Consider the following 26,557-nt stretch of genomic DNA (forward strand, 5'->3'; position numbering starts at 1 on the left):
GGACCCAGATTAACTTAAAGTCATTTCCTTTTTAAAATGATTTCCACTGCTGGCAAAAACTGAAATCAGTCCATACCTTTAAGAATCTATTCATATCCCATAACCTCCTTGGTGGAGGTAAATATTCTTAAGTGTTAATGGCACAGTTAAGTACTTACTGTACACAGGACTCCACAATAAACACACCTGACACATGACAGACAAGAGCCAAGCTTTATTTTGTTACATCAGGACGGACAGAGTTATCCCTGTGACTGAAGGCTAAAGTGGCTTTAGAGGAAGATACTGTTTGGAAAGCTAGAGGTAACAGAGTACAATTCCCTAGAGAGGCTCCATCTTTCTAGTGGTTTTGACAGTCGTAATAGCATTCAAAAACAATAGCAGCTTCCTATAGTCAAACTGAGCCACACTCTCAGGTAAAAGGTCCAGACTGTGCTACCTCAGCCCCCTGCCTAGCCCTCTTTATTTCCACTGGCCTTTTTCATAGTCCCACTTGGCAGAGATGCCCTGGATGGGGTTGATCTTCATGTCCAACATCCTCTTCAGCTGCTGGGACTTCCATTCGTCATCAAAGGTCCTGGGACGTGGAGGATAGACTACAAGGACAAAAGAATGCAACTCACATGATGCTCCACACTCCAGTACCACCTGTAATTAACTTGCCAAACAAACTTGCCAACTAAACAGTTGCATTATTAAAGCCTGATGTTCATCTAGCTGTACCAGGCTCTGTTCAGGTCCTTTCTGGCCCAGCTGGTTTGACTCACTGGGAGATTAGAAAAGAGCCAGAGCCATCTTTAATGCTATTAGTTATTTCCTTAATGAAAGTCTGCTGAGAGAAAAAAAAAAAAATGGCACTGAAGTGTGTGATGTTGACAAGAAAGGTTTGGTGTTCTCAGACACAGGCATTGCTTGTGTTAAGTTGCGAGAGAGACTTGTTTAACTTTTTCAGACCACAAAAGTCAGATTTTACCGTAGACACTCTGCCACCAGATCACTATGCCTGTGAAGCCCAGGAAGAAGAAAATGCCCCCAATGACCGTCTTCCACTCTGCTGTCTGCTGCTTCATCTCTGGGTAGGTCTTGCAGAACGTCAGCCGATACACTGCAGCAGGGGAGGAGGGGGGTAAGATGAGTGCATCAATAACACAGCACCCCCCTTCTACTGAGCATAATGAGCTAAACTAAAGAACCTACAGGCAATCTTTTCTTCTTTAGTCAGCTGACCCCAGGGTCCTTTCTCCTTCTGCTTCAGGCTCTTGTCAGCATCAGTCAGGACATCTTTGTAGGGTTTGTCAGGCAGTGGGATGTCCACACGGTCCCAGTACATTGGCTGAGACATGTCCACTGACTCGGACACCTCTGGAGGCACAGATACAAAAATATTCAGCAGTGTACATTTGTCACCCCTCACAACCCACTCCATCATTGATAAGCCCAGGTACCATCTTGTCTATATGAGTGTGTAGTTATGAAAGCACATAAGCGCCATCTGCTGTTTAACTCAGTATACTGCATGATGGGAAACCCCCCACTAACAAATCACATTACTTGACTTAAATCCATAATTCCTTTGGATCACGTCTTTTCTATGGTGGCCATTCGGCCATTACTAATATTAACAATATAAACTGCAGCCATTTTAGCATGAAATTGTTGGTAAACACTTCAGTTTTTATCAATAACTTTAAGCCTTAATTTACACCTGTGTTTGCCTACTTTTCAAATTCCACATCTCTGCCGTGATAGAAACTTCATATCTCCATGTTAGCTTAATATGTCTGAAATTGTCCTTTTTAAGTTTATGCTCTGAAAATTTAAGGTCTTGTCAGTATTTACCGTTTTTTGTGAGACAGAAAAATTTTTAGAGATGCCATTTTACTTATACTATTAAATAAAAGTAAGATTAAAATATTTATAGTGGACCTATAAATTCCATGTCGGCCATGAGCTAAATCCCCTTTGAACGATCTTCACCTTTGCTCGCCATCCTCGTGCTGCTGGTAGTCACGGCAGCTGTCGCGCGCCTGGCCAGGAGGCATCCCACGCGCCCAGTAGTCAAACGCAGCATCTAGAAACAGGTAAATGTAAATTAACATCATTATGACTTTACCGGCATATAGTCATAGACACCTTAGAGACAAACCTCAGCGGTATAACTTGAGCTACAGGTCAGTGACGGTTATACACTGGAGTCTTTAGAGAGAAGAAAACACTCAGCAGCAGCAGGAGCCGTACAAACGCTGCTAGCAGGGTGAACACGGGTGTAATTGATAAATACAATTAGGCGCTGCACTGTGTAGTGTCACCGTCACTGCAGTGAGCCACGATGCACAGCACTAATACAATAAGGCCATAATTAGTGTCCTTAATTATGTTTACTCTGCAATGTCGTATTAACATCACTGCTATAAAACCTGGAAAAGAAAGAGTTTCATCTCCCTTTCCGACACAATATTTTTAACATTCGAGGGTACCTGTCTAAACTAACCTATCTACCTACATAAAAACGTTTTTCTTAGAAGACATAATAACAACAAATATTTTTAAAGCGCTGTTGTGGATATTTTGTTGAGTCCATTTACATATAGGGGATTTTCACATACTTCACTGAGTTGACTGACTTGCCCCCCCATGTAAAATTTTCTAGATCTGATACTAGAGTAATAGTAAGAAGCAGTATTAATTGTCATATAAGATAAGATAGCCTTTACTAGTCCCAGAGATGGGAAATTCACATTGTTACAGCAGCAGTGGTGGACGTGGCAGGAATAAATAAAAAGATGCAGTATACCTAAGAACAACAATACTATGCAAACATAGAAGAAACTATACACTATACAAGGCAGAAAAAATATAATTTAGATATAAATAAATGTATTTATATGTATATATGATACAATAGTACAGTATGCTAATAGCAGCAGAACAGAATGTTTCACAGTGCGGTGGTTGGATGTCAGTGGCAGCAGGTATTGAATATTGTACACTAAAATCCAGGTAACTTCAGGGTTAACTCTGGGTTTCCACTACTACCAGGGTGGCTCTCTTCTTACATGGGAACATCACTGTGGTAACTGGGTTTTCAGTACTACCAAAGTGGTTCACTTGGGAACATCGCTATAGTAACGTAGGGTGCAAACCCAACCTGCTCCAGAGCATGTTAGGTTCTAGATCAGAGATTGGCAGATAAGAAATCACTGTCTACTGACTAATCACTTCTCTTGCCATGGATGATCCCTCTGACCTATGTGCATTGATGATAGGAGAGTTTAAGCTTTTCAAGAGCATGTAAAATCTTTGTGCATGCCTGATGAACAGTGGTATTGTAGATTATTAAATGCAGCTTTATTCCTTTATCTTGTCTGCATCAAACAATTTTACATCAGTTTTATTGTTCTGTAAGTATTTATGCATGATTCCTCATGACTGTTATTCAATAAAGACAGTGAAAAAACACCCTGTTGATACACCTGGACATATGAATAGCAATATCTAAATTGAATACAGACTGCTGCTGTCCATTGATAGGCAACATTATTTTCACTTGCTGTTACCTGGCACTAGAGCTGTACCATAAACAAATAATGAAGCCCAATTTTCCAGAACAGGGACAGACCTTTTAACTAACTAAAATAATAAAGTACATCCAACTTAGCTAATAATCTCTAGTGATCTAGCCTACATTAGCTAACGTTTCTGACACTGTTTAGAAAGCAAAAATACACAGACACAGCAATGTCCCCACATTATCAGAACACTTTGAAATGTTTGCTGTATTTCATGTAAAGTGTGTTTTAAATCTGCACCAGTGATTTAGGTCATGAAATTACCTCATCTTCTTTTTGCCACTGCAACAGAAGTCTTATTTATTAATGACAAGCCACACTGTTGAAGCAACAACACCTGTGTGACTGTGTGACTGTGTGACTGCACTGTAACATCATGACAACAAGAACACAGAAGGGTTAAATCTGTTTTCATTCTATCCTGTACCATCTCTAGGAATACAAAATGTCATAAAATATCAAAATAACACTTTATTGTTAGTACTTTTACTATATCCCAAAAGGTTGATTTTTTTTCTTCTGGATGTAGCATTTTCAGTGGGAGAAACATTTCGTCACTCGTTCACCTGCAGGTTGGGGAAGCCTGCAGTCAGCTGAGACTGAAGAAGTCACTTGGATGAGTGGCGAAACGTTTCTCCCACTGAAAACGCTACGTCCAGATGAACAGAATCAGCCTTTTGGGATTTACTTAACTGGATGTTTGAGCATGCATCAAGGTGCTTTTTATTATGGTTTATTATCTGGCAACTCTAAAGCAAAAGATAATGAGGTGGCCAGACTACCAAAAAGAGGATTTGGCACTCTTCCAAGCCACCTTTATAAAGCACTTAATGAGATTCACCTGATTCGTCTGATTCCCTGTTGCACATAACAAAGCAGAGATGGTATTTCTAGCTAGCTTTTAAATAACAATGTGCACATCAAACATTATGTAGCAGTAGTCTGATCAATAGATAGTTGAGATTCCTTAAATGTAATGAAAGTGTCTGCTTAAAATAGGTTAAAACTGGGCTAATAGAGTTTTTATATTGCCCAGATGAACAGGTTGTAATCCTTAATTACTTGTCAATAGATCTGCTATAATAGATTATCTGAAAGAAGTTAACTGGATGCATTCATGAAATTCTGGGTTGTTTATTAAACAAAGATGTTATAAGGTCAAGTCCTGTGAAACACTGGCAACATGTCCAGGGTGCACCCCACCTCTCTACCCCCATTACCCTGAATCGGATAAGCAGGAAAAAAAGAAAAGAATGGATGGATATAAGGTCAACAGGTACAAATAGGTGTCTTATTTTAGGTACTTGATGATTATGTGGACTTGCTCTACTGCATGTGGTTAAGAGAATGAAGTCATGTTCATGTTTGTCCATTTATCTGCTTTTCATCTGCTAAATAGTTCAACTTACTTTGGAAAATTGTGGTCAAGACGATTGAGCCTTTGCTTCAGGTTTCATGGCTAAAAGTATTGTGTTATATTGAAATCTGTGATTATTTATTTTGAATTATTCTTAGACACTACTATAGGTCTTCCAACTAATTAGATTTGATGGTAACATTGCACATAATAATATTATTAATAATAATGAATATTAATTAGAAGGCACTGTACGCATGACATTATGATTGAGGCCTCGCTGAAGGTTTGATCCTACAATTGCCCCTAATTCAAGCATAAAGTAGTACCTAGTTCAGTAGAGCTACCTGTGTTCCTTTTACACATAAATAGCTTAGCAAAGAGCCAACTTAAATTGTATCTTTAGACATTTTGGTACTAGCACTATGTCAAAAATATATATGTTTCTTAACCCTTTAACTGTCTGACAGGCCTAGGTATAGATAAATAGGATTTTATCCCTGTCTGCCGAACCCAAACAGGGATTCTCAGGGAAGTGATTCTCAAAGTTATTAGCTGGAAGCTCGGCATGGTGTGCAGCATGTCCTTTAAAAGATTTTAGGAAACTGGACAAGTTGAGGATAGAAGTAGAATTAGCAGCCCTAAGCCCAGTTAAACAATATCTGATGAACAGTATCTGAAGTATTCTACTTAAGAAATGGAAATGATAAAAAGGATAAAATTAAAAAAAAAAATAAAGATGGAAAAGATAAAAAAAAAAACCCTGAAAAAAACAGACGAGGACCCGAAATATAGCTTTTACCCTTAAGCTGAACCACTAACTTTTTACTGAAGCCTCGCCAGAAATGGTCACAGTGGAAGGGTATTTGACAAGAAGCCATCGTTAAGGAAGGGAAATGGGGAGAAAAGGCAAATCATGTGAGTAAAGTCAGGACACAAATTAAATCATCCCAAAAACACTCCCAATGCAGTTTTAAAAAATATTATTTACTGTGTTTCCATGTGTGTTTGGATGTGTCAAAAATCGTTACATCTATTTCCTGTTTTGCTAACAAAATATATAGAAATGAGTTGTGGCTCAAGACTTCTGCACAGTGCTTTAACAGAAAGGCACTAAGACAGAAATTAAGTCTGATCCTTGATAGTTAAAGTTTACCTAAGCAAACTGTTACCTGGTATTATTTGCAGGGTCCATACCAGTGGCCTAGTTCATTTCAGATAATAACTACCTTTTAGAAGTACCTGTCCAATGAATTACATGTTTCTTAAATCTCTGTTAGGTGGCAAAGTCCCTACAAAGTATGTACCAAGTATGTCTGCACAGCATACACCCTCAATTTGCACATTTATCTTTTTGAGGATTTTCACAGAGGAAATTCATTCCATAGCCCCTTATCATAACCATCACAATTACATCCTTACCCCTTACCCCAGCCTTTTCTCATTTCTAAACTGTACTCTAAAACAAATTGTAACACTCAAATAATGCATTGAAAGTCTGTGCCAAAGTGAGGTCGTGCCTCACTTTCCTAAAAATGCCCTCACTCTAATGGTATATAATTTAAACTGGTCCTCACTCATATTGGCAAACCACTACTCAACACCCACCCCCATACACAGCAAGTAAAAATGGTGGAAATTGGCCATGAGTCAGTTCAAGTGTCTGAGCTGACCTTCTGCAAGGGCAGAGGTAAATGGAAACATTTAAACTGTGTTACAAACACATATTTGAAAAGAAATAAGAGACTCGGTTTTGCCTTTACAACACCTTTTCTTTCTGCAGAATAAAACTGACTCAAAGACCCACTGGCAAACAAAAAATTATAGAGTTGCATCAACAAATCTTGAAGTTCAGTTTTTATTCTGCAAAAATAACCAGTAGCGCTGATTTACTTTAATTTGCATTAAAAGTGTGGGTTTTTTAGGCTGCTCATTTTGACACACTTCTAGAAATCTCTCAGCTCAATCTATGTTGCTTTTCTGCACGTCCGCCTCCTCTCCCTTGCTGTTTGGGGTTGTGTGAGCAGGGAGACTCGTCTATTATTTCATCTATTTCCTAAAGTGTTCCTTGCCAAACAACACTACAGCCTGTTTATTGGATCGGGCAAAGAAAGATACTCACAGTAGCGGAATTAAAGCTGCAGCAGCAAAAAGCCAAATCTTGAGAGAAAAGGTCTCTTTAGAGCTTTCTTTCCCGTTTCGTCTCTGCCCTTATCGCCACATAACACTAAGCAGGAATCAGCTGGTGGGTGGGTGAGAGAGGCTGGATGGAAAGAAGAGTGTAGAAAGAAAGAGAGGGAGGGAGCTTAGACTGAGAGTGACCAAACTAGTGCAAGTAAACAATCGAGCAAAGCATGTGATAGGACTAGCAAAGAAGGGAACAAGGCAGAGTTTAGACTGCAGAACAAAGGCAATACAAGGGCACATTACTTCTCTGTTACTGACCCATCTCCATGTGCTTTCTTCACTGCTTACATTCAGCCAGAGTGGAGACTTTGGGCTCACATTTGTTGAGGTTACATTAGGACACACAGTGGGCTATCTTTTACAGTACAAAATGAGAGATGAGTGCTTGTATATGAACAGTCAGACAGAGATTTCGGGAAATAAAGGGTAAAGTTCCCACGATTTACCCCTAATGCATGCACAAGTGCACGCTGGCACCAGGTCCTCATTAATCTCATAGCTGTGACCAACTGCTACGGGGTTATATGTGGTGCACAAGCTGGTCAACAGTCTCCTATGTGCAGGCAGGAGGACAGGGGTCAAATAAGGACAGACTTTTCATAGTAACCTCACACTGCTCAGTTGTGTGAGTCTGCCAAAATACCTAGAACCCAAAATGCAGTTAAGGTGGTATTAACATTTTAAACAGTTCTTCATGAGGGGGTGGGGACATAAAAAGCACTTTTCAGTTAAACTCGACTTAAAAAAAGGAAAATAAAGCAGAGATGTTGTTATTAAAAAGCAAGGGAGCTAGTCGGGAATGTTTCTTTCACTCATGTTGTTTTATATAACCCTAAGATTATACGCTTTGGTTCACTGACACTATCTGAGTTTATAGTCTGGGAAATGCAGGAAAAGCTGGCTGATAATGTAAGCCAGCCAGCATGGGTCAAAGTACAGCTAGAGTTATTTGCTAAGAAAGGAAATCTTGTCATAAATTATTATCCCATCTTTGTTTAGTGTTCCATCTAAGTAGATAAAGAATTTTAAATGCACTTTCCAGAGCGAAATCAAAAAGACAAACAAAGAAAAAAAGTGACATTTTCTCCTAAGTTTTGGAATTCAGCCAGGTGGTAGTGTGAGGCAGGAACGCAGAGTTGGGGGAACGTCCTGCCCATGCTGCTTCCTTCCCTACCATCTGTAGTCATAATCAAAGTACACTCTCTGTCAGTTCTAGAGTTTTGCATATCTGGACACAATAAAAAAGATCTAGTCGTTATCAAGTCTTAAAATTAGATAAATACAACATGAGATGAACAACAGCACATGACACATTACACTGTGTCATTACTTAACAATAACTGAGCCAAAATGACAAAGCAGTGTGTGGAAAACCTGAGCACACTTAGTACAATAACTTTTAGAACAATAATTTTATGTAATTGTCTTTTGTATGACACTATCAGTCACTCAATTGAGTTAACTGAGTTAAGCTCCACTTTCTTTAAGCCTCGCCACAATCAATGGCGGTCTGGACTTTCACTTGGCCACTGCAAGAAAAAAAAAAAAAAATATATATATATATATATACTGCTACCTTTTCTACTGCTACCTTTTCAGTAGCAGTAGTTGCCTTCACAAGCAAATTTCAACACACAGTGTGGTTCCTAACATTTAGCAACAAAACAGTTTAAAACATAAATAGAAAAGTCATATATTATTAAAGTGGGTGACATTGTGGTTAGCACTGTTCTTTACAGAAAGAAGATCCTGAGTTCAATTCCACCATCAGGCCGGGCTCTTTCTGTGTGGAGTTTGCATGTTCTCCCCGTGTTTGTGTGGGTTCTGTCGGGGTACTCCGGCTTCCTCCCACAGTTCAAAGATATGCAGTTAGTTTAACTGGAAATCTAAACTGCCCTTAGGTGTGAGTGGTTGTCTATGTGTTAGCCCTGTGACAGACTGGCGACCTGTCCAGGATGTAGTCTAAGGAGTTTGGAAAGAAAAGCCTCTGGACTTCTTTAAGTTGCTTGAAGACGTTTTACCTCTCATCTGAGAAGTTTCTTCAGTTCTAGGGTCCAATGGTGAAGAGTCCCAGTTGGGATAGGCTCCCACCCGCGACCCTGAAAAAGGATAAGTGGCAGAGAATGGATAGATGGATATTATTAAAGTAATGAGTATAGAACCTTAAAAACAAGAAGAGACTTTAAGGGGTTTTATTCTTAAAAAAAATGATAATGGTAAATAAAAAACTGTAGTTGCAAATGATGGACTAACCTTTTACCCTTTTTGCTTTTAGGGGTAATACCAGATACACCCACTAGACAGCAGCACCACACAAACATCCTTAGACTAGCGAACTGATCTCTTTATTTGTAACCATAGGTGAGTCTAAACACCCCTACGTTTCTTCATAGCACCACTAAAAACATAATAATCATAATAATGCACTGTAGTATTAGTTTATGCCATTGTTTTTAATGGATTCATTATTGAATAAGACTTTTGTTGCTGTTGTTGTTTGCTATGTTTCATCAACTGAAACATAGCAAAAGTGCAAACTGTTCTGAACGTGGAGGTATTGCTGTGACTTATAAAGTGTCTACTTATTTATATTTGACTTTATCTAGATCACTAGACATTAGTAGCATATTCTGTTTCATTGTTACATTAAATTTTTGGGTGGCAACACAAAGACTGAGAGGAGGATAGAGAGGGAGCAAAAAGAAACGAATGGACATGTCACATTCAAGAAATTATGTTTGTCCACATTCATGTGACAGACTACAATCTATTCTCCACTCTTGAAATTTTGAATACACAGTGCTCTGTGTTGAGTCTGGACAATATAGGTTTGTATGAATTACAAAACATTTGTGTAAAACCGACTCTGTTACCAGTTTGCTCCTTGTCCAGCTATGTGGAGAGGCAGGGTGATTTCCCACTGTCTTTACTGAATAATGGTGCTGTAAGTGCTTAATGATTTGGTGGACTGCCTCTGTTGTATGTGGTTAAGAGACTGAAACAATGCTGTGTATGTTTGTCCTCTTTTCTTTCCTTGTTCTTTAACCTACTTTGGAAAATTCTAAAGGGCCCATCCTAAATCTAGTGAATAATATTGATTACTTACTATGAATTATTCTAAGACACTACAGTAGACCATCCAGCTAATTGGGTTGCTTCTAAATTTCATATTTTGGGGCTTCGCCTTAAAATATAAAGTGCAATTGTTGTTGTAATATCAATCTATATAAATAAAATTGAATGGAGTTGAAGCCAACAATGTAATGTGTATGCAACTGAATCGAGATCTAAAGAGATTTGCAAACATAGTCTGTTAATATTAAGTTCAAAGCACTGTATGTGCAACATTATGGTTGATCCTAGAATCGCCCCTGCTTGCATCATAATTACAAAATGAAAGCATTAAAAAAAGGCACGTTTGTCAGTTAGAGTTGAAACAAAGCCAAGTATTTATCTTGCTGGAACTGATCCAGGCCGTATTTCACTGGTATATATAAGTTCCTTTTCAACCATTTAAAGCATTCAGCATTTGAGGATTCAGTCACAGCGTTTCGAGTTTCTGATTTAGCTGAATAAAAACAGGAATACTATTTTTAGAACTGGATGTGACAGAGATGAAGATGTTGACTGAAACATTTATGCCTGTAGCATAACTACAAGAAAACCCATCTGCACAGTCGTTCAGAACACCACATATGTAACCAGTTAAGCTCTCTTAAAGTAACTTTTGAATGCGTGACAAAACCTTTATTTTATGGTTTCATAATTCATGAACTCCAACGCAGCTTAAAAATACTGCTTATTTCCCTGAGGCTCATTGCCTGTCCTGTTTTTCTACATCAGTGTAATAGCTAACGCAGATGCGCCTGTGAGCGTTCAAGCTTCTCGTGTTGTCTGTCAGTGTCATTAAGCAGCCACATGCTGCCCGACCAGTAGGTTTCAGCTTTCAGTTCTCGAGAAGTATTTGAATCAAAGAAATGCATAAGTTTCAGATTTTCCATTTTTCAGCCAAAGCAACCTCACGGATGATAAAACTCTCGAAAATCAAGCTTGTGAGATGCATTTATCTCAGCAGACACAAAGCAGCTCTCTCAGTGACATTTAGCGAGGGTGCTGCGTCTGTCAAACGAAGGCAGCAGCTGCCAGTACAACACAAACACAGTAGGGCACGCGTCCCTGATTTAGTTATGGAAATGAGATGAGGACCGTGACGGGGCAGATATCCCCAAGCCTACCCCTTCGTTCCTACTCAAACACTTGTGCTTTATTTCCTGTGGGGTTTCACCCTGTTTTGACCCCCCCAACCCCACCCAGCCACCCTCTGCTGTCCCATTAGAATTGGAGATGTTGCTCCATCTCTCATGAGAAGCATTTGCCATCAGTCATTTCTTCTCTCCCCTTTGTCCACCACTAACCAATCGTGCCTTTTTAGGACAATAAAGCAGCAGAAATGAGGGCTGAAGGGAGGGAATCAGCTTGGAGTCAATCTGGCACATTAACACACACAGACATCAACACGCCTCCTTAAAAACGGGCCTAACGGCAGATCTCTCAGCTGCCTACTCAAACATGTTTCCCATCTGATGTCCTGACACAAGCCACACTCAGCACACTGATCTCAGATGGTAGCACTGACGCTCTTTGGAATTGATGGCAAGTGCTTTGTCATCAGTTATCATCTCCGTTCGTCAAGATGAGGGCGTCATCACATCTTTTTAATCAACTGAGTTTGCCCTGCAGGAAAGTGATTCTGAGAGTCACTCGCACCCTGTGATTCCTGCACTCTGTAAGTTATTTTGTTATTTTGACTTTTTTCTTTCATTTCCTCATGTGCTATTGATCATATGTTATTGTGGTACAGCTTACTCAGCTGTAGGGGACTGAGCGTCTGCTCGTCAGTCACGAGCCACAAATGCGTCTACAACAAACTCTTAATTCCTTTAACACGGTGTATGTAGGTCACAGAAAGCAAGAACTCATTCTGATTCCGTGTGGCCTCAGATCTTTCTGCTGCTGCCTGCCCTCGTGCTTTGTGTGTGTGTGAAAGCCTCAGACTCGTGCCTGGCTCTGTCTGTCACAGCTTACCCTCAGCGTGTCTCAACGTGTTTTATTTGGCCTTGTTCTTCCTGTATAACTTGTCTGGACCTTGGCAAAATATCACAGCGTGCGTTGGCACGTGAGTCTGCACGACTGTCCCCTCCACTTCTGCCCTTGCAACATTGTACATAACTGGGGCATACTCCCAATTGCCCCCACACTAGCAATATTGCTCGTGCTCGCTTTCACTTCCCAGTCCCTTCTGTAATATTGAGCCTCGCTGCTTTGGGTTGTATCGGTGAGCAGTGTACCATCGCCCCCTCGTTGGCATCCCCTCAAAGAGAACACCAAAGCATGACTAAGGATGAAAGGGACTGGGATCAAGTGCTCGTTCTGCATGCATAATCCACATTAGTAGCCAAACATACGACCTACATTTGATTTTTGGATCATTTACTGCAGTGCGTGCTGAGCTTAATTCTATATATTGCATCTGTTCATTTGCTACTCTTTAATTGGGTTGGAGTAAGCAAAATGGCCCTTTAGTCCTTCTCTCTCGCCGGATGTCTCAGCTCAGCCCTGCGGGAATGCAGATGTTTCCAGACTAAATGGGGTATATAATCCCTCCACATTCTGGGTGTTGGACATGCTTAGAATATATCAACATTAGGCATCCAGCCAGCATGCCCGAACCACCTCAACTGACCCCTTTCAACACAAAGAAATAGACCCATTCTGAGTTACCTTATGACATGAGCTCCTCACACTCACATCTCTCCTGGTAAATAGGATGCATCATCCTATCATGGAAATCTGTTATTATGACCTATATTTATATTTTGGAGTTAAATCAGCTCTAGCAGCAGTATGAATAATTGCAGGCAAAATTCTGTGAAATACATTTGACTGCTTGATTGATTATCTGTCCCCATCAGTCACTTGTCACCTATATATGCATTAATTAGCTAGCAATAGATACAGACTTTGGCTTTAGGAAAAGGTCATATATTTAGCTTAGTCTAAGAAGCTTGACATATTTAGTTTAGCCTCACTGAGCTCAGAACTCAATAAGAATTCTAGTCTTTCAGTTTCTACACTTCTCTCTGTGCTTTTATAAGGCAGATTCACATAAAACCTGCCTTTTCACTGACCTTGTAAACAATTGTGTCTCCTCAAAAGTTTGGTCTTTTGTTGCCTGAAACTTTGTAAATCCTCTCAGGGAAACTAGACTCCTTCTCGGCCTTGTCATAACGTTTCATCATAGATGAACATGTACACTGACAAATATCTTTGCTTCAGGGTCAGATTCCTCCTCAGGGCCATAGATTCGGAGGCCCCTGACCTAATCTCTTCTGCTTCCCAATGAACTGCAAAGCTTCACATTGGAAACAGCAGCAACATCTGAAAATAAAATGATCCTGAGGTCACTTTGCTCTTCACCTATACATTTCATACTTTGGCTGTATTCTTCAGTCCATAAAGAATAGACTTGACTTCCAGCTCAATGTCACCACATTCCCTGCTTACACTTTATCTCCTAAAATACATTGGCGACATGATCATGAGTTGTCTTACAGCCCGTACAGCATGATGACCCAGGACAGATTCTACATTTGACCCTGAGAGTTTCTTGTCCCTCTCAGTCCTAGGGAGGAGTTTCATTTTAACAGCATGTTTTAGTTTGAAATGAAAAAGATAATTTGATTCGTTTGAACTTAGAAATCAAACTCATCAGTAGCTTGTTCAGTAATGTGCTCCTCTCAGTTCACTCCCAAATTTCTAAAGTTAGTTCTGGTGTATTGTGATAACATTGTTTCTGCAGGCTTTGTGCTGTCTTGATTTCATTGGGCAAGATCTCTCACCCACATTTTGTGGTTTGGCTATTTTCTCTCATCCAGGAAAGCTGATCCAGATTTGTTGTTTGTTTGTCCAAAAGGAAATCACACTGAGAGAATTCAAGTTACAGGAGCACATTCAAGTCGCCTTGAAATATATTTAAGTTACTACAAAACTCATCAAATGGAGGTGTTCAGTGAGTGTTCAGTCCCCAAGATATTACTGCCTGATGATAATTAATTTAATTAAACATGCTCATTGCGATTAGTTCAAATGCAACTGAAGCAACAGGGTTAATGGAATGCTAATATTCAGCACAATGCTTTAAACTCATAAGCATAGATTCATTCTTCTTTATAGGAAGTTTCTTAGAAGACTTTTATAAGAAGTACAGGTATGGAAAAATGGCAAATCTTCCCATAACTATTTATACTTGTACTGAGGCATACTCAACGTGCTGCAGTCCTCTGGTAGTCCCAGCTCAGAAAAAAATCACATTTGGAACATGAATACAAACCAAAACAGGAAACAAAGCAATTGCTGAGGTTTTTCACATTTTTTTGCAAAACCAACCGAGGCAGCAGTCTCCCTCGCTCAGCAGTCATGACCTCATGTTAGCATGTATGTGCAAGGACGATTGTATGAACTGGTGTTTAAGTCTGGCCAAACAAGCAACCTTGCTCTCTTGAATTTCTTTGTGTGTGATACATAAAGGGCTGTCTACACTCCAAGACACTCATTCATCATGCATCTCTGATGGTTGGTTGTTAGCAGACATTTTGGTATGAAGTTGCCTACAATGTAATATTTATCACCTTGTGTTACGTCCCCCCCGAAGGGGTCTAGGCATGCGAGTGAGGGGACCAGTAACAAATGAGTCCAGAACAGAATGAAAGGAAAACAGACAGGTGTTCTTAGTAAATAACAGTCTTTATTGTAGATAATCATAACATAAGGAGCCAGCAACGCCGTATTACCAATAACATGCCGAAAAAGGGAAAAAAGGTTGCAACAACAAAGAACACAACAACCAAACAAAAACTCCACACCACGAGGAGGCACTTCCAGGGGCCCACAAGCTCACCCTGTCACTAACAGCAGCTGGCTTTACTGCTGCCAAGGCCCACAAGCCCACACTACTCACGCAAAGCAGCTATGCTGTTTCCACAACTCCACACTTCAGGCAGGCTACCTACACACCAAGCAGAGACACCCCACCCTGCTCACAGCTCATCCCCAGCTTATATGACCTCAGAGAGGTGATTGCTGACTGGGCCCAGGTGGTAAGCGAGCCCAATGAGCAGCAGCTGTGTCCTGGGGAGAGAGAGAGCAAGAGAGAGACAGAGGGGTGGAGCAAAAGAGGAGGAGGCGGAGTAAAACACCACGCTCACACAAGGGCAGTATCAGGAGGCCCAGCTAGGGCCGTAACACCTTGCCAAAAGGCTGATTCTGTTCATCTGGGCGTAGTGTTTTCAGTGGAAAAACTCTTCAGTCTCAGCTGACTGCAGGTTTCCCCAACCTTATAAATGGTACATTGCACAGTGACTGAAACTAGCAGCACTGGGCTTTGATCGGTAGTTGTTGATCAATGGTCATGAGAATTTGCATATTAATGATTAAGGAATTGACCTCACAGCCCATTGTTCAGTCAGTGGTGCTAGTTTACTTACCTGGATGACTGAGCATGCATCAAGACATTTATCACCATGCTATAAGTCAGTGACCGTTATCCTTTGGTCTCAAATTAGTAGTTCCTCTTTCCTCAGAGTTGATTAAGTTTAACTCAGGACCTGACCACTTTGTCGCCACTTGTTGTTTCTCCTGTTGCTGCTTGAAGTCGCGGAATTGCTTTCCTTACTCGGTTAGGTAATCCAAATTGGCATTATTTTAATTTATGTTACTATATTACTATCTGATAGTTTAGCATGACTGATAGATCATACCACTAGAACATTTGATTAATTAGCTAAGAGTCACGCTGTGTTGAGCAGTTTTTAAAAATACTGGCGGTGGCCAGGAGCAACCCTCAGCCTCCTAGTAGATGCACCTGCGGTATAAATGTCAAAATCCTACATGGCTTTGTTCTCAAGTTATCGCATTCACAAACTCGGATGTTCAAGTAAGCCGATACCTCATCAGCCTTTTACGATTGAGAGGTAAAAACCCATGATGTGAACTGTCCTTAACTCTTTATCCCAACAAAGCTAGTGAATCAACTGACCTATAATTCAGTTTGTCAACATGTGTTGACAAACAACGAGAGGCGAAAATGTTGGACCTGCCAGGCCTGGGAGCTGCTGCTGGTCCTCAGTGAAACTTTCCCCAAACTACAGCCTCCGGCCTAGCTCACAGCTTTGCTATAAATAAGTTTGCCATTTACTTTTTTGTGTTGGAGTCTTTGCTGATGAAATGACTGGAAAATTTGACCTAATTCCCATCATGATATCAGGAATTGGAATCAAATAGAAATGTATCAATAGTGTTTCTCTTAGAAATCTGAATCCTGTCGCAATTAATACATCTAAACAGCATCACTGTTATTTACTGCTGACTAATGTGCTATGAAGAAGAAGTAAAAGGAGAAGTAAAACTTGTGCATAGCCTTTTGATGTAAGTGGGTCACACAAACAAAATAATGACTAGTGGAGCTTGTGAAGATTCAGAGTCTGGTTAGATGTTGTTAAGACTCTGAACTAGTTGGTTTTCATGGCTTTACTCTGTTAATATGCTTGTGGGGTTGTTGTGTGGCTTGGTTACCGTGGCAGTGGTGGCCCGGTTTTTGTCTATGTCCTGAAAGCTGAAAGCCTCTGTGTCAGGAAACCTTTGGTTCCCATGATTGATCACCTGTGGACACAATACCAGGGTCCTGACCCAATGGGGTTCCTATCTACACAGTAATTAACTTAATACCAATTAATCTACAGACTCTGCTGTCTTCTGTCAACTCTGGCTATTTTGCAAAGGGGCATGGATGTGCAGGACCTCAGGTAAATGTGACAGGAATAAAACGGCTCCAAGCTGATGCAATTAGTGCTAATGGATTTTCTTTTACAGACGGACAAGAAAAAGAGCTTGGGACTGAACCTATGCAACCCATTCACCTGTTAGTTTCTCTGATGAAGAGCTACTAGATGAGGTTAAAGTATCAAAGAATATGAGATGATATTTAATGTTAAATCATGATCATCTGTTTATTTAAAAGATAATTATTCATGTGTCCTGCTGCTGTTTTTGTGATGAAATATTGCTCAAATGAAAGAGAGGGTGGCATTTACGGTAACATGTGCCGGGCTTACTGTTGCCAAGTAACAAAATGAGAACCAGACTAAATGAACTGGCTTCATAATATGTCATTTGTCTTCAACCTCAGATGTTAAATCACAGTTTCAGCAGTGAAACAAGTCCACTGTTGACACTTTATTAGGGTTCTGCTGATGGGTGATGATCTTGGGGATAGCGTGATCATCGCTTATTAAAATTTAAGATTCCTCGTTTATGGTGTCACTTGCACTTAGAATAGCGGCATGTGGGCGTGCACGCTCATGCACATACACACTGCCACTGCTCACAAGTGTGAACGCTTTAACTTTTGACTTAGCTTCACTGCTGCATCATCATCACAAAAAACGTAGTTTATCCCCTCAGCTCCTGGTTTCCTCGTGCGCGTGTGTTTATGTAAAAGCGAAAGTGAATTTCAGGCGTGCAGTGATCATATCAACCAACAAGCTACAGCCTGAACAATACGGTTGACTTATTCCTAGGACTTGCATGGTAACCGTATAAGAACACCTTGACATGCTTCCAGGGACGTGATTGTGGAACAAATAAATTAAAGAATTTGTTTGTTAACACAGTTTGAAATATTCCATCATGAATACACTTTCAAATAACTAGCACAATCACAGCAGCGTGGCATGCAATCACTTCATCTTTCGTGTTTTTGCATGTTTACAAGTCACTGTCAAATCATTTGAATATGCCACGAACACTCAATAAGATAAAGTTCCTGTTCAAGTGTTTTGTTTTGTTTTTTTGTTTAGCACAGCCAGTCATGTGTAGCACTCCACATAAACAGTTTCTCAAAACCAACTGGACCAACTGGATTTCCACTCTCCATCGTACCTGCTCTCACTTCCTAGTTCTTTCATTTAAAGTCCCTGCTCTCACCTCCTAACACTCCCCCCCTCTTTCCTTTGCCTTTGTCTTCAGCCAGCAGTAGCACAGTTTCCACTGGCACCCTGTTGGTCAACAGTACTGGAAGTGGTTTTATTAACATCCGTCCATCCAATCCAGTATGAAAATCTCATTTTCGATGAGCTGAATGTTTGATTTGGCAGAAATTTTATGCTGAATGCCCTTCCTGAAACAACACTCCCCATTATTTGGGCTTGGGACTGGCACTAGTAGTACACTGGCTTGCAGCCTCCGTGGCTGGTTAGTCTCTAAAAAGAAATGCTTTTGTATCCAGGTTGCCAAGCAGGTGACCTGGAGAGATGCTAATGTGAACTGGGCCTGAGGTCGTTTGAGCTAGTATGTTGCAGGGTTTTTGACTCATATACGATACATATATCATACATTATGGATACATACAGATAGCGTGCCAGATAGCGTGTAGCTCTGAAGTGTGTTGTACCACTGTGTGTTATAAAATTTCTTTTAAGACTAAAGGAAATGAGAATAGGTATAACAGAGAATGTAACTGGACTTTTGATTATAAAAATAGTTTGTTGTCTTCCTGTTAACCAAAATAGTTTTTCTGTACAGGTTTTCCCATGTTTTGACTTTCAGTGACCTGTTGCTTTATTTAAATTCATTCCTGCTTCTGTCATTTTTCCCCTCATTCTTTTTCCCTTTTTTTGCACTTGCCCAGTTATTTTCAATGGTGGCTTGTTTGCTCTGCAGTCACTGTAGCAATGTAAAATACACATCCAAAATACAGAAAACTGGAGGAGTTTTCACTTCGTTTTAGCAGCATTTAATTTTTTTAAATGTTTTTTTCCCCCCTTCTAACTAGTGGCTTAATCTCTGTGAATCTGACTATTATAAATGAAAAATAATATGTTGCCACAAACATTGGGACCTTGCAAGCTTTTTATTCGTAGTTGCACAACTTCTCCCACCAGCTACGCATATCATTTTCTTTTCATTATTCATTTTCATATGATCCATAATTCATGTCTTGTTGAAGTGACTCTATATGCACGCAGCTGAGACTCTGCAGGGGGGGGGTGTCCATGCTTCTGCTGCAGTGTAGCACGTGCCACACAATCCACATCGTATGTCCTAGATTAACAGGGAGGCAGAGTGGAGGGTCTACAATTGAAGAAAATGCACTATGATAGGGTAATGGCTGTGGAATGGATGATGATATGGGGGAAGGTAGAGACTAGCAGAAGACAGCCTAAAGAAACAAGCACAGAGTAGCTCAATGGGAACACAATATTAATATTGTGTCAGGATTTATCAAACAAGGCTACATTTGTCCAGTTTTGGTGAATCTGCAAGTCAGTGCCTTTGTTTTCTGTTCTCGGTTAGCAAGGAAGGAAAGCACATGGTTTTCTGCTGTTTAAGCCTATTTCTACTCGATCCTGACATACTTTTCTGCTTTTAAGAGTTGTAAAGACGTATCCAGTAGATCAGAAGGTCCAGAAATAAGCCAAACTGTCTGCCAACCGACAAACATGGCAAAATCCCAGAGGCCTTGTTAACGACTAGCATTACATGCCTCTCGAGGAATCCGATCATAAGTGAGCAATTCATAGTAGATCAGTTCACATCTGTCATTAGCTCTCACAGCCCGAGTCTATATCTGTCAGCCAAAGTATTTGTTTAAGTCTTCATTGTGCCCCCCAAAATAGAGGTCTTCTTAGGTGTCCTATGGTTTATTGACTCCAGAACATTGGCTGCAGATACTTTTGAGTCTTTGGGATGCAGGTGCAGGCCTCTGACACAATGAATACAATGAATGCTCATTTGGTTTTGAACAAATAAACAAAACAAACCAACTCACATTATCTGTGTTTCCAAATTTGTGTTTTCCAAATGTGTTAGAATAGGAGTGTGCTTCTGTTCGGCTTCAATGTGGCCAAACACACATCTGCATACACACCGCTAACAGACATCTGATCACTCAGGCCAGAAAATCTTTGACCCAACTTGGACTCATTCACACTTATGGTGAGATCACCCAGAAGCATCTTAATGTCGAATCTAAACAGGATTTTGTTTGGTTTCCGATACTTAATGGGAACGTCGATGCTGCTGACCTGTAGCCACAGTATTTCTTCTTCTGTGCTGCTGCAGCATGATTGGATAAGTTCATGAATGTGCAGGTGTACATGTTTTCCTGAGATTACAATGAGTAACCTGCACTTCCATGCTCAGTGCTGCTTACACATGCTTTTTTTTTTTGTACTCAAGCCTGTTTGAAAAGGTCTGACTGTTGAGAAATACACTGCTTGCTTCATATCTAGCAAACAAACATGATGAGGTATTAACTTGGATGGGAATGATGGAGTAACAGATGGAGCATGACTGGCACATTGGTGATGGCTGAGGTTTCCTGTTCTCATTTGCCTGCAATGTGTCCATCATCAGACATTTGTCATCCAGCCAAAGTTCCCTTGAGAATAAAAACTTGGCCTCTTTTAAAGGCAATTACACACCTCAAAGAGCGTTCACACTTCTACCCTAAGCCCTCTTTTTGTCCCACCAAACAGCAATCTTGCTCCATTACCCTTTTCCCAGAAGTACAAGTTTATTGCAGTGTTATGGAAATTTTTAGAAAGTGTGTCAAGCATTTTGCATTTTTAGTGTTTGCTAATGGCAGCCGCCTGGCTGCCGAGTAGAAACCAAGTGAAGTTGTGTGACCTGATTTTCTTTAATTAAGAAAAAGGTGTTTGAGGCAGCACTTTTCTTCAAAACTTTTAAAGAGGTGACGGCAAAGGCAGAGAATGAGTATTATTCCAGGTGGAAGGTGACTAGAGAAAGAGGGAGATGAAATATTGGAGTGATTATGACTTATCTCTTCAGGGTGTGTGTATTTGTCTTAAAGGTGGTGGATGGGGTTAGGAAATCTCCCTCGACTCCCCTGGGCTCTGACCCTCAATCTGCTGTTAAGCTAAACCCCGTATCCTGCATCCAGGGTTAAAAATCCCCAAGTGTGCAAGTGGGGAGGTCTGTTGAATGTGGATCCCCATAAAGCCTTTAGAAGCCTGTGTGTGTGTGTGTGTGCGTGTGTGTGTGTCAGACCTCCAGAGATGTGTGGGGGTCTCCAGGACATGTGTCAGCACACAAGCACATGCAGGCCTGACCTATAACCCAGAGCGTCTAGTCTCACCCATCCATTCCCTCCCTCTATCCTGCTCATCCTTCCACCCTCTCCTCTTTTCCTCTCTGGGGATGATTCCTCGCTCTGGTGGAGGTGTTGAGCAGCAGCTGTTTGTCTGCAAAGAAGAGTTAAGTGGAGCTGGTCAAGGGATAGATATATGGGAGAGGGAGGGGAGCAAAGAATAATAGAAAAATTGATCTTATTTATGAGTTTTCAGTAACCTTTGGCACAGATTTGCATTGTTGTCAGAGATCCTTGACTTCAGTAGCCCCTATAGCAAATTAGTTATAGATTTACTACCATTTGCTTCAAATGTGAAATGCTGTTTTTAATAATCGAAAACAGGGATAATCTTTAGGAATCATCAAAGTTCTCTTACTTACAGGAATAGTCGTCACGTTTTGGGGTAATTTGTTTTTAACTAGCTAAGGAGCAACCCTGGTTAAATTATCTTTAACCAAAGAGTGGAAATGGAGAAATGGATAACCAAGCACAGGAAAAGAAAAATCATCAAACCAGCGGTTTGAAAGATGACTTCTTGTTTGTGTGATCCGTTCTGAAGCTGAGGCATAAAAAAACAGCAAGTTGTGGTTGTGTGCCCACCTGTTCTTCATAACTCCAGGAAGGAAAGGCTTTTAAATAAAACATTTCCATTACCTTATAACTCCCTATTACACCAAATGTTCATTTTACAGTGACATGTAAGGGAATCATTAGTAAGTTTTAGGTCACATTCAAACCTGCATTAGTTTGTATTATTGTTCTGTGTGACTCGTTTTAGAACAACAAACAAACTTTATTATTTGTCAAATACAGTATTATCATACAGGGTACAATGTGTAGTGAAATGCTCTTGTGTCCGTGCTGTGGACAGGCTGCAGACATAGCTGCGCTGTCCCAGGGATTTTTTTTTTTTTTTGTGGTTAGCATGAGGGATCTAGCCAGGACCCTTACTGGATACTGGGTGGGAATCGAACTTGTGACTCCTGTTCCAAGACATGTAGTCTTACCACTACACTATCCAGCTGCCAGAAGATAGTTTGGTGTGGACTCGAGCAATCACCTTAAGACCCTTTAGGTAGAGGCGACTCAGGCTGATCCCAGTGAGCTGGAGTGTAGTCAGATACACTACATATAAAGTTATACTATGTTAGAAAACACATTCTCAGGGACACATTAAACCTTCCAGTTTTTGAACCAGGTCTACTTCCACGTTATACTCTATGCTGTTTACAATAATGTATAAATATCTTGCTTGTGTTAACCATCACCAATCTAACTATAACTCATTCATACAGCCATTCAGCATTCTGTCTTTACGCATATGGGACCCCCCTCGGCATCTGTGATGTCCCAGAAGGAATCTGCCACCCTAACCCTAGGAAATCACCATCTGGCTTGGATCACCTGACCTGAAATGGTCAACCTTGACCTTTACCCCTCCACTCCTTCACACGTGCCTGCTGAGCCTGCACACACACAAGAACTACCTAACTGTGTCATTTAACTCAGTGAACTTGAAAGTGCAGCACAAAGGATGTGGATGCAAACACCAGATTGTATCAAATCCTCTCACTTCAATTAGAAGATTTTAAATCGGAATGAAAAAGATGTGCACTTGTAACCCAATGAATGTAAAAAACAGTCGATCTTATAATAACAGTCAATGTCTGTTTTGCTACAGTCACACTGGAGGAAACAGTTCGAAATCAAAATTATTATAATCATGTGCAAGGAATTAGTATTTTATTGATTTTTAAATGGTTGCTTCCATGGGGACAAGTTCTGCGAACACTTGTAGTCAGTTGCCATAATGAAAGTGACTTTGTTGCAAAAAAATGACAATAAAATGCAGATAAAAGAGAATCAGTCTGCTATCAGGTTGCGATTGAATGGGGTCAAGTTAGCAATGTCATGCGTTCTTTTGTGATAATATGCAATAAACTATGATAAAATCTGCAAAAATCTCTTATGGGATCTACATACAGAGAATCTTACATTAAACTGAAATTTACATTAACTACTTACTTGCTTAAGTAGTTAATGTAACTTCAGAATCACAAATAATGACATATTTGTTACATGAAGACAGACCGTATGACTGCAAATTAAATTTGCTGGTTCCAGAAACAAAATTAACTCAGATTCAGAACTCATCTGTAACTCGCTGTAAATACTTGCAACTAGTTTCCAAATGTGAAAAAAAAAATCTGTGTAATAACCTGGCAACCGCCATTTGTTTTTGTTTTTTTTAAATTTTTGTTATGAGGAGGTTTCCATCATATTTTTAGTGACTGGGAACACGATGGAGAAAAAGTCCCAGGACAACAAAATTAAATAATTTCCTGAAATTATTTAAATGGAGGAGGAAATGAGCAGTATTCTGTTATTACAAGTCTAACTAATCTGTACAGTGTAGATAAATCCAAGTTTATGCAACAATATTATTCTAACTCTGCTTAGTTTCCTTCATTTTCTTTTCTACACCTTATATTATAATCTGACCCTCTGAGACACAAACATGGGACTTAAAAAGGATGACCCATTCCCAACAAACTAAACGCAGAGAGATGACACTAAAAGACAAACTGAAACTAAAGAGTTGCCTTTTTGCTTTCGAATGCATCTTCACCAACTCTTACAAGTGTAAAAGGAAGTTACAATTGGCTGTATGCAATAGTCTCCTTACAGTCGTTTTACTGTTATTTATTGCCATACAATAAAGTTTGTGTCTGTATCACAAACTGCTGTGATCCAGGTTTGTATTTACAGAAAACATGCGGAATATGTTGATGGTCATTTATGTAACAACCCAGTGTTGCGTGTCTGTCTTTCAGACCGCATACAGTTCCAGCCAAGAAGACAGGGCAGCTTGTAATATTGGCTCAGGGGCATAAAGTCTCCAAAACAAAGTGCTGTGTTGAAGCTTATTGCCTAGAGTACAAAGCAATAATTGAGATGATTGTATCAACATGTTTATCTTCTCTCATCTGGACTTTAGGTAAGACGACACAAAGAGATTGCAGTGTTCCTGCATCCCCAGTGGAAATTATACCCTTCAGAAAAGGCACATTTTGTTTTTGTCATTTTTCACTGTCTTCTAGTGGTATCTCAGACACAGGGCCAATAAAACCCAAAACTATCTGCACAGCGAGATACCACAAAAAGTAAGAGAGACAGAGGCGTTTTGCAGTCACGGTCTGGACGAAACGCACTGAAAGAAAGTTCGCTTTGAGCGACTTTGACTTGTAACGACGTCTTCATCCTGTGTGCTGTTTACAGTGAACAAATAACGGCAACCGTGTGAGCACGTGTTAGCAGCTGCTGCCACATCTGTGTAGAAATTTGTTGACTTTACCATGAGCTCACAGAGGGGCTGAATGTAGTTTAGCAACTGGTGTTTTATATGCATGTGTCAGTTTTTCCGTTTTTCTCACATTCCTGTTGGTGGGGGTAACACAGCTGTACACTGCCATTATAAAACCAGGAGGAACGCTGTGGTTGGCCCTGCTGGAAGTCTTGTCTGCTGCCGGGGCAGTTGCTCTGTCCGCAACTCACGTTTTAACCAGAGCGCCAAGGCAAATCAGACTCCTGCTTGCTGCTGCTCGAGACTTCACCCCATCGAGCTTCTCTGTTTCCCCGCTTTTGCTGTCTGTTTAGTGATATTTTCTCCACCTTTTGGGCTCACTGTCGTACTTGGCTTGAAGTTAAGCAGCCAAAGGAGTAGAAATCCATGTCAGATAATTACCCTAGTCTGTGCGTGATTGATGGTGTGTCGGAGAAACAACAGGCCAGTGCCAAAAATTAAAATAAAATAATGATTAGAGTTCTGATAAGTAAACAGAAGAATTTTATTTTTAAACACCTACTTCCTTTGCAGCTCCATAAATAGCTTTGTGATGGAAACTGTGAAGTGTTGATGAGAAGTGACATAACTGGTTGGATGAATCGAGTGGAAAACTTTAAAGAGAGAAGCTGTCAGCAGTGATAGACTACCTGTATATGAGCCAAGCCTTTCTTCAGCAGTAGCCTCTCTGCCTCTGAATAGCAGGAAACTGGCCATATAAACAGCTACAGTTGATGGAGGGAGCTGAAGCAACACAAATCAACATAAATGCTCAAAGTGAGAGGGAAAACAATCTGAACATTTCCAGGTACAATGGAGAAAAAAAACAACCCAACATGACGTGAATAATCTTCATTTTTTTTCTTTTGATCCTGATGTTTACATAAACACAGACTGATTTTACTTGTACTGCAGGAAAAAATGTGCATCTGGGCCAACTTCTTTGGAAAAAGATGCTTATCAGGCTCCAGCCCACTCAGCAAAATCATGTTATTCCTGACTCGAAGGAATTTACAGGTGGGAGTAAAGGTTTTCCCAGGAACTTCCAGAGCAAGTAGTATGTTGCAGTGAAGACCACGGCATCATTGTTCCTGACAAACAACAAAACTATTGGGTGGGGGAGTGGCACGTCGACTATATGAACTTCCTTTTGTTGGCACACACTAATGTCAGTTGCTCTATTTGGTTAGGAATTCTAGAGGAGGCTGATTTTTAAGTGTATTTCCCGTTTAAAGGATAAAACACTTTATCTTAGGTTATACATATTAACCATTAAGTTAACCATTAACTATATTTATTTTTAGCTTATATCAGTAGGATGTTGGATACATATTAGCTATTATAAAGCACTTATTAACATCTTATTGTCTATATTTACCAGCTTTCCCCCCACAATAACCGCTTGTTTAAGTATCGTGATTTTGGCAGTATTAACTGCTGCATTTTGGAATAAGATACACTTTAGCCGTTTTATACTATAAATCTGAATGAAACTTTTCCTGCTTCCGAGTACATTTCAGTTTTTGCGAGCCTGCATGCTTCCCCCCTCACAATAGAGACAATGAGACTTTATAACTTGAGGTATTTTCTCCTATTGTCATATAAAGTGTTACTTTGTGAAAGATGTAACAATAGGAACTATTCATTATCTATATTATACATAACCTTGCTGTAGCCCCTGACTGCCTAAAAAAGCTTCTTTAGCTACTTCCTTAAGCCAGCTTTCTACTGAGTAGCTGCCTCTCATAAACAAGATGGTTTTTACATCCACTCTTACTGACAATATCTAATATACAAAATTAAAGAAAAGCATGCCAGGTCCCCTTTAAAAGAGTTTATGTGAACAGAAATTTTAATTCATTCTCTAACATTCATCTATCCATGTTTTTTAACCA

The 26,557-nt window shown here is 40.1% G+C and overlaps 1 protein-coding gene and 1 long non-coding RNA gene across 3 annotated transcripts; one reads left to right on the forward strand and one right to left on the reverse strand.

The window, feature by feature from the left end:
* Window positions 1–194: 194 nt before the first annotated feature.
* Window positions 195–7,192, reverse strand: LOC120722730. Of its 2 annotated transcripts, none has more exons than XM_040013837.1 (5): window positions 7,049–7,192; window positions 1,978–2,071; window positions 1,198–1,362; window positions 974–1,105; window positions 195–596 (listed from the first exon to the last, which is right to left on the reverse strand). In XM_040013837.1, exons 2-5 carry the CDS (start codon window positions 2,069–2,071, stop codon window positions 463–465), a joined length of 525 nt encoding a protein of 174 aa, XP_039869771.1. In that variant the 5' UTR covers window positions 7,049–7,192; the 3' UTR covers window positions 195–462. The 2 variants fall into 2 exon arrangements, with proteins under 2 accessions (XP_039869771.1, XP_039869772.1); XM_040013838.1 differs by lacking the exon at window positions 7,049–7,192 and adding an exon at window positions 2,147–2,278.
* A 1,802-nt stretch (window positions 7,193–8,994) lies between these two features.
* Window positions 8,995–26,056, forward strand: LOC120722731. Its single transcript, XR_005693574.1, has 5 exons — window positions 8,995–9,186; window positions 13,804–13,805; window positions 20,832–20,841; window positions 25,680–25,685; window positions 26,044–26,056. It is a non-coding gene; the product is annotated as an uncharacterized LOC120722731 (long non-coding RNA).
* Window positions 26,057–26,557: the final 501 nt, after the last annotated feature.

Source organism: Simochromis diagramma, unplaced genomic scaffold (genome assembly GCF_900408965.1).
Source record: "Simochromis diagramma unplaced genomic scaffold, fSimDia1.1 OVJJ01000705.1, whole genome shotgun sequence".
In the NCBI taxonomy this organism is placed as follows: Eukaryota; Metazoa; Chordata; class Actinopteri; order Cichliformes; family Cichlidae; genus Simochromis; species Simochromis diagramma.

Bases quoted from the DNA above. Each gene is read 5' to 3' on its own strand.
- LOC120722730 (XM_040013837.1), bottom strand. From the start codon at position 2,071: ATGCTGCGTTTGACTACTGGGCGCGTGGGATGCCTCCTGGCCAGGCGC. The intron at 1,363-1,977 runs GTGAAGATCGTT...CTGTGCCTCCAG, and splicing joins CACGAGGATGGCGAGCAAAG to AGGTGTCCGAGTCAGTGGAC. The intron at 597-973 runs GTAAAATCTGAC...TTGTCCTTGTAG, and splicing joins CTGGTGGCAGAGTGTCTACG to TCTATCCTCCACGTCCCAGG.